The 14101-nt window shown below is 38.4% G+C and overlaps 1 protein-coding gene across 1 annotated transcript in view; it reads right to left on the minus strand.

Annotated features, from left to right (window-relative positions):
- Window positions 1-831: 831 nt before the first annotated feature.
- Window positions 832-14101, minus strand: part of tenm3 (teneurin transmembrane protein 3) — a 41121-nt gene continuing 27851 nt past the window's right edge. The window contains exons 7-12 of the mRNA XM_073842822.1: window positions 13819-13994; window positions 12707-12942; window positions 9585-9881; window positions 5115-6726; window positions 4853-4983; window positions 832-4753 (exon numbers count right to left, since the gene is read on the minus strand). Coding sequence (XP_073698923.1) covers window positions 3995-4753; window positions 4853-4983; window positions 5115-6726; window positions 9585-9881; window positions 12707-12942; window positions 13819-13994 — 3211 coding nt within the window. The 3' untranslated portion in view covers window positions 832-3994. The remainder of the gene's footprint in view (window positions 4754-4852; window positions 4984-5114; window positions 6727-9584; window positions 9882-12706; window positions 12943-13818; window positions 13995-14101) is intronic.

The following is a 14101-nucleotide window of genomic DNA, read 5'->3' on the forward strand; positions in this document are numbered from 1 at the left end:
TGTAAGCAAAATCTTAATAGGTCAAAATAACCCTTCTATTATTCATATATCAATGTTTTGGTAGTGACAAATTTGGGAAGAGGACAAATATTCCAAAACATTCTGAAAATACAATACAAGAATTAACTGCACAATTACTAGAAATGTGTACCTTGGATATTATACAATTTGCATACATATATAATTTGATATTTCTAACTCTGGCTATAATAGATATATAATCTATTCATATAATAGAAAATTTCAGTTGTATTGCATATGCTGCCATAATAATGACCCATTTCAAATGTTTACATGCTGCTTTTTATTCCTATCAGCTCCAACTCACTGCGATGGAGCAGCTATGTAATAGTTCTTGTAAATACTTTCCAGCATTTCAGTAATAAATGTGCATGCAAATTACTGTGTAGTGCAGCAATTACCGTACGGTGTTCGACAGTGGTCAAAAAGGATTTAAACAGTAAATTTTAAATCGATTTCTTCTTGTACACTCAGAGATGTGGATTCAGGTGTCAATTTAATGGCCACACAACCTTTTGTTTGTCAAAAAGCAGTAGGTAATTTGTCTGGGGATTTTCATGTGGGCGAAAAACAGACATTCTGGATTCTAGATTAACACCTGAAAATGTTGAAAATAGCTTAATTTTGCATGAGATATATTTACTGTCTGAATAGGGCTATTGTCAAACCCATGACACATTTGTTCACATTTGTCTAATGGACTAATAAATACACAGCTTTTTCGAATATTACATTTTATTTTTATGATTGATCTCTGTGGAGCATTAAACATGTTGAAGATAAAAGGTAATGAATCCAGCAGTGACCTAGTTTAGATTACATCAAAATTGCACTTTAATTGCACTCTAAACAGACGTGTCTATCAAATGGAAATCATGAGCTTTTTTTTTTCTTTCTGAGATGCTGCGTGGCTAAAAAAACAATACAAAAGCAAAACTGAGCAAAAACGAAGAACATAAGAACATCGGTAATACAACTTCCTCTAAATCCTCATTACAAATGAGAGATTGTAAGATAAGTTATTGAATTTACAGGTAAAATCACTTCAGGATGTAGTAATTGTTTGGAACAAGTTTGTAAAACAGATAATACAAAATACACAAAAGTAATTTAACAAAAAACAATGGTTGATTTGTCGCAGTAGCAACAAAGCTAATCACACACTGCATTTTCAGTACTCAGACAAATTCAGTCACACAATGCACACACATTTTTTAGGTTGACCATATCCCACATCAGATCTGATATGAGAAAATGTTACTGTTAAGTGACTGTAAACTGTGATGATAATGGCATCTTTTCGAAAAGTATTAAATTAAATACTGATGATTTACTGTACAGGCATCTTTCCTTTTAATTTAGGAAAAATAACTGGTTTTTACAATCTCCCTCAGATCAGACCAGAGACGTGACGACTGCAATAATGTATAATGTAGAGGCATCATCTTCAACATATACATTGTAGTGCAAAGAAATATCAAAACAGACCACGTACATATTGGCACTAATATGCTGTAAGGAAAAAAGTGACCTTCCTTTGATTCATTGGGATTACACTGTATGCATGCAATCAATAGCAGACATATCAGGACGTTTTCTGTTCTCACTTCTCCTCTCACAGACATTTGTATCTTCCCTCCTACTCTGTAACACGTTTCCCCCAAATCTACTTATCTTTTGGGTATGTTGACAAACAAATGTTGAGAATTGGGATTTGTTCATACACACTAATTGAATATCTCCTTGACTGTATCACAGAGCAACTCTGTGGGCAAACACTTGTAATGTTAATATTGCAGTGGTTCTTGTTCTGGTTATTACTAGTGTTTTAAGTGCTCACCTTTTCTTTTTTTCTCTTTCCAGGGGGAAAAGTTCACCCTAACATCAAGGCTCAGACCCACCCTCCCCGATCAGTCAGTAACTGAAGAATCCCAAACAAAACCTCACAGGCCCACAGGTGGGTAACATCCCCTTCAGACCTCCATTCACTCATGAATAGAAAAATAGGCTCCACCGTACAATTACATGATTGATTTAAAAACTTTTCATAGGAAAACAACAAACTGAAATGGGAACAATATTTTCTCATTCATTAGTCAGAACATTTTATTTTATACAATCTTTAAAAAGCCTTTACAAAAACAGTATCTGAAGAAGGAGGCAGTCCATTTAGGCATACAAATTATTATTTTTTCCCTTTTGGGGTGACTTCTGATCACTTTAATGTTTGTGGTGCTCTTAGATGAATACATTTGTTGTCAAATACTTTAAAAGGAAAATAAATTCTAACTCAATCTCCTTCATATGGGTGATGGCGGAATTCTCTTTGAAGGTAACTGTTTGCTTCGTAAATTTCTAAATTCCTGCTTTAGCACTTGTTAGTTCAGTTACATAAATGTAGCCCCATGCAAAACATCTGTGTTCAGTGGAAAAAAGCCACACTATATCTGCTGTCTAATGACCCTTTTGATTCAAGAGAGTTTGAGTGTTTCTTGTCAAGGGATATAAATGCAGGGATTTAAACTCCTTGCAAGTTTACTTTTTTCCCCCCACATGCTGCCAGTGGCAACACACATTAATGCTAGTGTGATATATCCTTCATCTAAAACATTAAAAAGAGCGGAAACATTTTGAAAAAATCTTATCTCTGGATAGAAAGCGAGGCTAAAGCTTGAACTTGTAAATCTGGACAGAAAGTCTTTAAAAGCGTTAAGCTTGAAACTCATTCCAATTAACGACAGAACAATACCATGACATTACTGCAAAGGAACAATTTCTGGCAAATTACTAAACCCTTGTTGGGTTTTTAGTATTTGAGTTGTAGTATTTACTCATCTCACGACTGGAAAACAGCTAGTCTAAACCTATTGTTGATTACAGCGGCAGTTACGCCATGAAACCACTGAACGTATTTAGACGATCTGAAAAAGAGAGAAATAGAAATAAAAAACAATCAACAATCAGTTTCAGAAGATGGAAAGAGAAGAAAAACAATGTTGAGGATTCAATGACACAGTACAGCTGATTTTATTTCAGTTAGCATTACCACAAATTTTGATAAGATAAAATATTAAAATTCATGAGTATAAACAGTAATGCATGACAAGACGAAAAAGTCTCAATATTTGTAAGATTTTATTTTTATGTATAAACACTGTACATAAATTACTTTCTCTGCGACTAATATTGTTGTACGGATAAGTGGAATTTTTTTTACTTAAAAAAAAAATCCATAAAGATATTCTAACATCTCTTGTCAAAGTACCGGTCAGTTAGGAGATATATATTTATATATTTTGTTCTGTCAGTTTCCGCTCTATTCGCCACCTGGGTTGGTTCAGGAATGAGATTGTACACTCAGATTTGATTATATGAACCACAACTGTGTCCCTTATGAAATCAAAGCAGAAGAGAAACCATCAACTAGCTCACAGTCTGAAACCTCAGTCCTTACTAGTTGACAAAACATGTTGCTGAGAACAAGGACAGTACGAACCACTGAATTACAGTCACTGCCTTGCGAAAAAGGCATTATATTAGTTCATCTGGGTGCAGTGGTCTTCGCATGTAAACACATTTGCCTTTTTTTCTCTCAATTTTAATCACTGACCAAATCACCTTTAAGGTTTTATATAAAAAACCAAACCAAAAAAAAAAAGACAAAAACAAATCATAAAGAGTTTTTTTTTTTTTCTTGGGTTGCTCTCTTAGAGAGTCCATTATTCATTCAATGCAATAATGTGAACAAATATGTAGGATGGGGGTGTGTTCAGTCAATGAGAGGAAGTGCCTCCAGGTTTTTTGTGTATAACTGCAGTGTGTGTGGCACTTAGGCACAACTCCTCAATTCTCTAACATAAACCCCTTCCCTTCAGTCTCTGGCATAGGAGCTCTGGGAGTGTGTACATGGGAGAGAGGAGCTTGTGGAGCAGAGGGGCAGTAGTCTGTTGGACAGTCCGTGCTGTGCAGACTGTTACCTCTTCCCAATCTCGCTCTGCCTCAGGAACTGGATATTGTTGGCACTGTCTGCCAGTTCAGGGTACTGCTCTACTGATAGTACATAATAGCCGTCGTAACCCAGCACCTTCCCAGAGCTGAGCAACTGCCTCTTCTCCCCCTCTGTCCAAAGACGCACTCCCTCCTCTCCATCGCGTACACGCTGCTGCTCCCGTGCCCATGCGCTTGACAGCGCTCTCTGGCGGGCCTGCTCTAGGACACGTGCCTTCTCCTCATCCAGTGTCATTCCATAGCGCACATGTAGAGCCAAGGCGCCGTACTGCAGCTCCACATCTGCGAAGCGACGCGTCCGTCCGTTGACCACAGTGGTGGACTGTGACACTGTTACGTTGACGCCGTTTTCGAGACTCTTGCGACCGCTGGTGAGTCGCAGGGCGCCCAGGTCACTCTCGGGCAGGCTGGTCTTTATGAAATAGTGCGTGTCACGGCCTTCCACTGTGAAGTGAAGATCCTCTAGGTAGAAGGCATTGTTGAGGACAGTGGCCACCTTAATGCAGTCCTCATTTGCTATGTTCAGTGCGTTGGTGGCCACCTGGCCCTTACTGGTAATGGCAAGCATCACACCTTTACCAATGAGGGATTTGACTGTGGCAAACCACAGCCAAGGTTTTTCACGGCTTGAACGTCGTCGGCTTAACTGGATCTCTGGCATCCTCTCAAAAGATAGGAAAGCCTTGGCCTGCCTCATAACCTCCTGCTGGACCCCTGAGATGGACTAAAGCAAGCCAAGAAAGACAAAACACAATTATTTATCTGGACATATCTGTAAATACAATCTCAACTGTGGGACAGAAAATAACATTAGATTGCATACCGGTAGGTCGTCCCATAGTTGACTCTTCCTCATTTCCAGTGAGGGTTGGGTAAGGTCAAATTTAGGAATGGGAAATCCTGGGATGACATTATGCAGGTGAAAGCCAAATGTCACCAGCCAGATGTTGACATCTATGAATGAAAGAACAGACACTGTAAAATAAATCTTCACAGGCTGCCTGACAGTTTTTTGCCTAACAGTTAATCACTGAAACTAATTAAAATCATAGTTAAACAGTATGCCAGAAGGGCCTTCTCCTCACCTGTGACATACTCCTTGACCTCATGCACCTTGCTGATGGGATTATTATTGCGGAACATGTACAAGTTGAAGGGAGCTGGGTCCTTGCCCACCCTGGTCCAGGTGCTAATATCTGGGGTGGTCCAACGGCCAGCTTGAATGTCATAGTCCCGTTCTCCAAAGTGCAGCAATCTTGTTAAAGGATCATACAGGCCACCATGGAATCCAATTACCAATTGAAAGTCAGGGTTGGAGTCAAAATAGATCTCTCCGTAAGCAGTATATTGCACCTGCTTGAGGAGAAGCCCGTTGCTGCTGAAGACCGCGAGCGGTGTTCCTGTGTTGTCACAAGCGATGTAAAACTCCTCTCCACTGCTGATCTCCATGGCAAACAGATGGCCTTGTAGGTCATAGTAGAGCGAGGTTATTTCAGAGCTGGAGTGGTTGTAGACATGGGTGATGCGTGTTGGGTAGTTGAGGTCCGCGTAGAAGAACTGAAGGTGCTGGCCCAGACTGTTGCGAGAGGCCAGGCGTCTTCCTAGCCCATCATAGCGGTACTGGATGGTCCAGCCACTGGCTTTACTATGCACCCGGACCAAGAGGCCCTTGGAGTTGTACTCAAAGATCTCCGCACCCCTTTGCCGCAGAAAGCCATCTTCATCCATGCGATACTGCACGTCGCCAAGCCGTGTGATTCGGTCCCGTAAGTCATAGCGGAGAGGAGTGAGTCTTGCGCTGTTGCCAGGATTCAGCAGGTGTAGGTTACCGTTCAGGTCGTAGTTATACCGCCACATCATTTTCTCATTCAGGTAGACCGTCTGCAGCTGCCCGTCTACATCATACTCATACCCATACTTGGTAGTGTTGGCAAAAGGACCGATCTTTATTTCTCTTTTGGTGACACGGCCCATGTTGTCATATTGGATGGTGATCCAGTACATGAGGGAGCGAAAGATCTCATACTGGATCTCCTTGATGCGACCATGAACGTCAAAGTGCTTTGTGTAGGTCATGACGGCTGTTGATATAATCTGGTTAATGTCGTAATAGATTACACCGAATTTCCCAAACTGCTCAACCTTGCCGGAAATGTCGTCAAACTGATAAAGGTCTATCGGAAGCGGGGTCTCGTTGATGACTCCTTGCATGCTGGTGACTCGGAAGCTATTGTCATAGGTGTAGTCGAAGCGTGCGTTGACCATGCCGTCTTCGCTGAAGCGGAATATCTGCCGGTCTACCAGAGGACCTATTTGTCGATATCTGATTGAACAAATGAAACCTTCACTTTGTAGGTTGACAGTTTTCAGAACTCCTGCTGTCTCATCATAGGTGAAGCTGACCCGTGTGCTGTCATAAAGGATCTCGGATAGCTTGTTTTGTCTTCGATACTTATAAAGGACACGCCGGCCGGTGCCCAAGTGTGCCACTCGCAAGAGCTGGCCATCCTCACTGTAGTCCACCGTAACTGAGGCATTACTTTCAGGCGGATTGTAGATATTGCGGTAGTAGCCGACAGAGCGGATAGTTTGCATGGTGTGACGGGCCACACTTGGCATAGTGATGGCGGAGAGTCGATCCTGCAGATCGTAATCAAAGATGTACTGTCGCTGGCTGTGTAAAAGCAGCACCATGGACTGTAAATCAAAAGGTGGGAGACAGGAGAAATTAACCTAAACAATTCATTACTCTTTTATGCATTTCTTACATGCTATTAAAATGCAAATGGTGTGTAAAAGCAGGTATTAACGCTCCATTTAGTGATTATTTCTTTGCCTAATTGAGTTCTTCTTGACCCTCAAGCTGCTAAATGCAGGTCTGTTGAATGTGCATGGCTGCATAAATATAAAATGTTCTACAATTACTGGCTTTAGCCTCCTGATTTGCCCGTTTCAATAAGGTGAGTTGAAAACCGTTTATGTGCTCTGCATGTTGTGGAACTGGAGCGAAGGAGTTTTAAAATCCATCTGTATGCTAAGCTTGAAGCTTAAGGTAAACAAAGTCAGCAAGTTGTCTTTCAGTTATGAATGACTGAGGCCTCATGTTTATTCTGTGTCTGTTTTAGGTCTTGTTGGACAATGTGAGAGGTGAGTTGAGGCAAAGGATGATAAATAAGTGTTTCTCGCTGTGGGCTTAAGTACTGACATCCCCAGAGCCTTTCTCTGAAAGGATCTGAGACTCTGGCATTCAGAGCTGCTGCATCACTCCACGTATATTCATGTCTCTCCTGGTAAAATAAGCACATTGACTGACGTCTGCAGATTTTGAGGGCCATCCTTAAGAGGCCTCTCCATCTTGGGGAATTGCTACAGTGAGTGTCTACCTTTGAGAAGCCTTCACCTTGTCATCCATACTTGGACAGACATTATACTAGTTCCCTAGGTACTGCTGGTGGCATATGTTTGATATCCTCTCACTGGTCACGCTACCTGCGCATGTGGCAGGCGACGGAAAGACAGGCTAGCCATGCATATTTAATCTACACATTTACACACAGTGTTTTTTCTTTTCACAAAACTTTTGTGGTTCCAGCTGAGTGCTCTCTTGGAGGAAACTCCAAAAAAAAAAAGTATATATCCAACTGTTAACTCAAACTTACGATGGCATTTTAGTGCCACGTTAAAAGTCGAAATGATTTGAGAATAAAGTCGAAATTACGAGAATTAAATCGCAGCAATTAAAATTATATTATATTTTGAGAGTGTAGCCTGCGCATGCAATTAGGAAAACCGGGAGAAGTTGCCAGGCCACCGGAATTTATTTTATACTTATTATGATTTAGAAACCATACTGTGTTATACTCACAGGGACAGTATGTGTGTAAATAATAATTCACGTCTTCTATTGCATTCATTAGGCCTATTTGTAGTCCGCCAGCCTCCCAATAATAGCAATAAGCTTTGTGCTTTTGGTACTTTTAATATAAAACAAAGTCTCTTCACAAGCTGTTTTATTCACGGTATAAATACAGTAAATTATTGTAAATGATTTTTAATGTCTTTTATTCATTATCTGTAGAGCGCCAGCCACAAAACCATAATTTTTGCTTTATTTTAATATAACAACAGCTTAGCTTTCAATTTCTGTCAGTTTTATCATGAAATATAAATTATAAATGTGTTTTTACAATTTATTTTAAGTTTATAGCACAATATAAACGTGAAGAAACATCGGGAGGAATGAAAAAAGCAGTATAGTCTAATTTAATGCAACAAATGTCTCATTGCAATCGGAAAGATGACTGATTCACATGCCGCTTAAACTGAGGCAAATACAGCGATCTGTCATGCCACATTAAAGAGCCTGAAAAATACATTATTGTAATAGACATACTGTATTTATTTCGCTATAAAAGTGACAGAATTTGAAAGCTGAGACTTTGGAATATTTCCTGGTGCTCCCAATCCGTGCCATTTGAAAAAAAAAATAATAAAATATATTATAACTTTAATCTTGTAATTGCTACAAATTAATTATTGTAATTTTGACTTTGTTCTCAAAATATTTAGACTTTTTATCGAAACACTTTGACTTTATTCTTGAAACATTTCCACTTTATTTTCATAATTTCAACTTTATTCTTGAAACATTTCCACTTTATTCTCAAAATACTTTGACTTTATTCTCATATTTTGATATTTTTCTCAAAATATTATGACTTTAATCTCATTTTAGATTTTTTTTTTTTTTACGTGGCATTAAAATGCCATTGTACAAACTCTCTAAAAACTCTATATTTCATAAGAATTGTTTTGTTTGTAGACATTTAAATAAGAAGTATTAGTACAAGAGTATAAGCATAGTACAGCGAAATAAGGTGTGATGTCCTGTAAGTAGGGTTGGAGGTGCAAGCTTATTCTTTTCATATTACTCTATGTCTCTTTGTTTATGGTATTATTAGGCTGAGCTCAAACCCTGAGTTTTCCCTGTGGTCTCATTTTGAGACTGTAACTTTGTCTGTAAGACCTTACTAAGCCATTTTCCTCAGAAGAAACATCCAGTTTCTCTCCCTCTCTGCACACACCAGTTTCTGGAGTCTATAAACTTACCCACATAGCTCCACAGATATTTCTGACCCCTAGATAACTAGGGGTCTTTCTATAGCTATTTCTCTCGGTTTTCTGCGGACCAACAAACTTCATGTTTGTACTGCTGACACAGTGATAATGGTGTGCTTCTGGAGAACCAATTCAAAGGGAGTAACCATCAGTAAATCTCAGTTATGGTAGAGCACTGTGGACACCTTGAACTTTAAGAAACAGTTCACCCAGAAATGGGTTCACCTAGACATTACTCACTCCCATGTTGTTTCTACCCTACAGTGTTCTGACATGAAACAAAATTATTAGACAGAATGTCCATGCTGCACTTCCATAAATCCTTGCAAAAATATCCCTGGGAAATTTCTGACAATAAAGCAACACATATTCAGCACTCCAGCAGATCTTGTGATATAACAGGACTACCTATTATAGGAAAAATTCACAATTCTCACCTTGTCCAAATAGGTGTAACTCCAGGTTTTGCCGTCAGCAAAGGTTCTTGAGACTATGCGTCCCTGGCTGTCATATTCAACTCTCTCTACTGTGGGGCCTCTCTGAATGCTTGTGACCTGACCAGTGCTGGAATAGGTGAGGTTGACAGACATCAGCTTACTGCTGGGCACCCACAGTGTTGGATGACCAGAGGCATCATACACAATCTTCAGAAGGAACTTTCGATGATCGTCATATATTTTCTCTGTGCGCAGTGAGCGGTCATAATCCACAGACAGCAGGTTTCTACCGTTGACCTTTATGATAGGAAAACAGAATATTTATATTGATTATGACATTCATTGGTAACAACACGTATAACATTTTTTGGTAGAGTCATTTCGGTTACATTTGAGGACTGAACAGAAATGGCAAACAAACTGCTCACTAACACTTTCCCAATCTCATTTTTTGCCCATTGTATATCTCTAGGACATGAAATTATATTACATTTTTTGCAGCTCAAAGGCTTTGAAATGCCAGAGCAGTTTCCCATATAAGATTCAGGGTTACTTTATTGATACTCTGAGATGACCTGCTTCTTTTGTGGAACAAATGAAAGAGGAGAGAGAACAACAGAGGACTCGGTAACAATTCAGCTACTCTTCATAACAAAAGAAAACAGAAAAGGAAAGATTTTAGAAAATATATACAGAATGACTAGACACAAAAGCCTTTTCTTCAGGCATTTTCTAATATGTGTCTGCGGGTTGCCATAATTGCCAGAATAAGTTCTAGTTCAAATAGCAGTGTTATGCCAGTTAAGATCAAAGATGAAGCCTCTGTTTCAGTGTTTAAATAATAACAAATATTTTAATTGCCCATATTTTACAAATCTCAAATCAGTCAGGCAAGAAGAAGTTTTATAGTAGAGTGTTATGAAGAGTTTTATACAGATGGAATTAGGGCTGTGTATTGGCAAGGGCCTCACGATACGATACATATCACGATACATGGGTCACGATACAATATATCACGATATATTGCGATACAGTAAATGTTGTGATATATTGCAATAGTTTGTATTAGTATTATGCGTGTCACATTATATTGACAACTTGATAAAGTCGGCAGACAAATTAAAATTCCAATTCCAATTTATTTTCCATCTATTCCAATTCATTAGAACTGCACAGTGTGATTGAACAGAGTAGCCAACATTACTTTTCCTGATACTTTAGCCTACTTTGTGTAACAACGAAAACATTTATTTCAGTGAAAAAATAAGTCCAAAACTCTCTATTTTAACATTTTGAACAATAGGGCTCTACAATCTTTTTTCTTGTGTGTTTTAATTTTTCTGATAATCAAATGAAAGCATAAACATTTATTTATTTTTAATCAAATGAAAAATAAACTCTTTAATTTTTGGCAAACAAACAGAGGTTTACTGTTAAAAGCAATAAATGGAAGAAAAATTATATTCAGTTTAAAACGTTTAAATAATAATTGTAGTTTTTTTCTACAATTAAGTGGTTAATCTTGTTGTAATATTTATTTTTTATCATATATATTGTTTTATGTAAATTATTTAAATAGGAATATATAAACACTTACATTATACTGTAAAAAAGTAATACAAGACTAATATTGTTCTGTTACATGTTAAACCGTACTTTTATTTTGACAGGTTGCCGTGAAGTTTCTGTGTGTACAGTATGATATGATTCTTTCTCAAGTGAAACGGCAAAAGTGACACTCACAGAAGTATTGGAGATTGAGTTTATCTGTTCATGTGAGATGCAAATGCCAAAAATTAGCGGGAGCGTCATGCGTGCTTCAGTATGCGTGTAGTAAAAAATCTCCATTCATACATACAGAGGCAAACGGAACATGCAGGATTTATATTGAAACGGTCTTTATGCATTTCAGTTTTCACAGACACTAGTCCATATCGCGATTTGAATTAAGTGACAGACCAACTTTTGATTTATTAATCCAAAAATCGACGATTCTGTGGCATTTTGCGCTATAGTAAATTCCGTTTTTATGAATGGAGTCCGCGATCCAGTCCATGTTTTCGCGGAGGAGACATTGTAAACGCGCGACCATGAAGAGACAGAAATGACATGCCTTCGTGTAAATAAGATTAATAACATAAGGCAATTTAGTTTGTTTAATAAAAGAACTATGTATAGATAACCTTAAATGACTTCTATTGTGATCTGGCATTATATCGAAAATAAAATGAACTTGACGTTCAAGGGGGCAGGGGGTGCCGTTGACCCCCTAAGATAATGGTAGGGGAAACACTGGATTTGCAAAGCTTACAAATGGCATTTTTTGTCTAATTCAGTACTCCCTGGTATAGTGTTAAAACCAAAGTGCAGCCACACGTCAGCTCTAAAAGCTGGAGGCGCTTTTATATTTTCCGCCATGCTCACTCTTGCTTACTTCTGATACCGTACTGCTTAGCGTTTTGTTGATAGCGAGTTAGCGACATCTACTGGAGCGGAGGAGGAGGTCGTTTGGCACAACTTGGATCGATACTTGAGGTTGGACTATCGAAACACTATCGTAAAAGAAATTATCTCGATAGTTAGATGTATCTATATTTTTGCACAGTCCTAGATGTAATGTATTATTCTGACTACTAGTAAACACACGTGACCCTGGACCACAAAAACAGTCTTAAGTAGCACGGGTTTATTTGTAGCAATAGCCAAAAATACAGTGTCTGGGTTAAAATTATTTTCTTTTACGCCAAAAATCATTAGGTTATTAAGTAAAGATCATGTTCCATGAATATACTTTGTGAATTTACTACCATAAATATATCAAAACTTAATTTTTGATTAGGAATATGCATTGCTAAGAACTTAATTTGGACAACTTTAAAGGCGATTTTCTAAATATTTTGATTTTTTGCACCCTCAGATAGTTGTCTCACCAAAAATTGTCCTATCCTAACAAACCATACATCAATGGAAAGCTTATTTATTCAGCTTTTAGTTTAATTCAGTGATGTACAAATCTCATTTTTGAAAAAAATTGACCCTTATGACTGCTTTTGTGGTTCAGGGTCACATATATAGATGACTCTTGAAAAATAATCTTCTAAATGACATTTTTTTTTACATACCCTGAGTTTCCTTCCGAATACTACGACTTTCCCCCGGTTTTGTTCTTTTCTGAAGCGCCACTCCACCAAGTTCTGTCCATTCTCTCCAGGCAGAGTCATGTTTCTTCTGGCCACTGTTGGGTTAGATGCGCCTGCAAGAATATGAGGCTCGGTCTGGAAGTGAGAGTCCATTCCATTGGCATAGATGACCCTCATAGAGTTATCATAGCCCACCTGGTAGCTGTTTCTTAGTTGATCTGTGAGGAGGAAACCAGTAAGAGGTAGTGGGGAAAAAAGTACGAGAGGAGAGTTTTATGGGGATTATGTTAAGACTGTGAATTTAGTGTGTCAGAATCACCACCTTGATATTTATTCTCAAGTCACATCATATTTGGGTAAGGATTTTAGAAAGGGATTTGTAAAATGAAAAACCCATGAGACAGACATTCATTTCTTCAGTTTGTGTTATGATTGCACCGCAACACGTATAAATACATAATCTTCTTTAATCTAATTAAATTCCCTTTAATCTAATGACTTTTCCCAAATTCACATTTAGTCACCCTATTGCTGCCTGTTACCTCATTCTATAAACCTGAAGTGTAATTTCTGCATCAAACAAAATGACTAAAATAAACAAGTTTCCCCATCTGAAACGGGTTGGAAAAACAGTCCGGTGCCAAACCCAGGCCATTGGTTGAGTCAGCATTGCCTGTTTAGGATGTTTTGATAGCGCCACACTGTTTATACTTTTAATGGAAATCAACCCACAAATGGATTATTTGTTGTCTTAATATATTACGCTGGGATAAGGTTATTAAAAGTATTTTAACATCAAAAGAATTACACACTTCAGCTTTAAAGTGTGCTATGCAGATGTATTATTTCAGAGCCCAGCTGTCCAATGTGTTTTCATTCCCTGTGGTGCTGTGATTATAGTGAAACTATAAATTACCATCTGACAATTTTACCCCTAATGAATGAGTAATGAGTGTTTGGTCATTAATATTGATTTAACCTGTGAGTTACAGCTTGATTAGCAGTGTGGAACATTTCCAAGACTTAAAGCAACAGGTCAGTTTATAGAGCCATCAGGGGTCATTGTTAATAATGATAATACAGCAGAGACTTGCCTTGAACTAATGTGTAAAAAGAGTCGATAGAAGAGAGGTTGGTAGTGATGCTGACATCGTCATCTCGTCCTGAAGTCTCAATGTCCACTGTTAGGGCTCTGTCCATCTCCCCAATTAGACTGGTAATCACCCCAGTGGGAAATGTCACATTCGTCAGACGTCCCTCGCTGTCATAGCTGCAAACCAAAAATGCCATTAGAGCACCTTTTGCAATCTGACCTCAGTTCACCTTATGGAATGACATCAAGCAGACTAGCATGCATATACTGTTTGGAGTCTTGTT

This window comes from Garra rufa, chromosome 6 (assembly GCF_049309525.1).
Source record: "Garra rufa chromosome 6, GarRuf1.0, whole genome shotgun sequence".
Taxonomy (NCBI): Eukaryota; Metazoa; Chordata; class Actinopteri; order Cypriniformes; family Cyprinidae; genus Garra; species Garra rufa.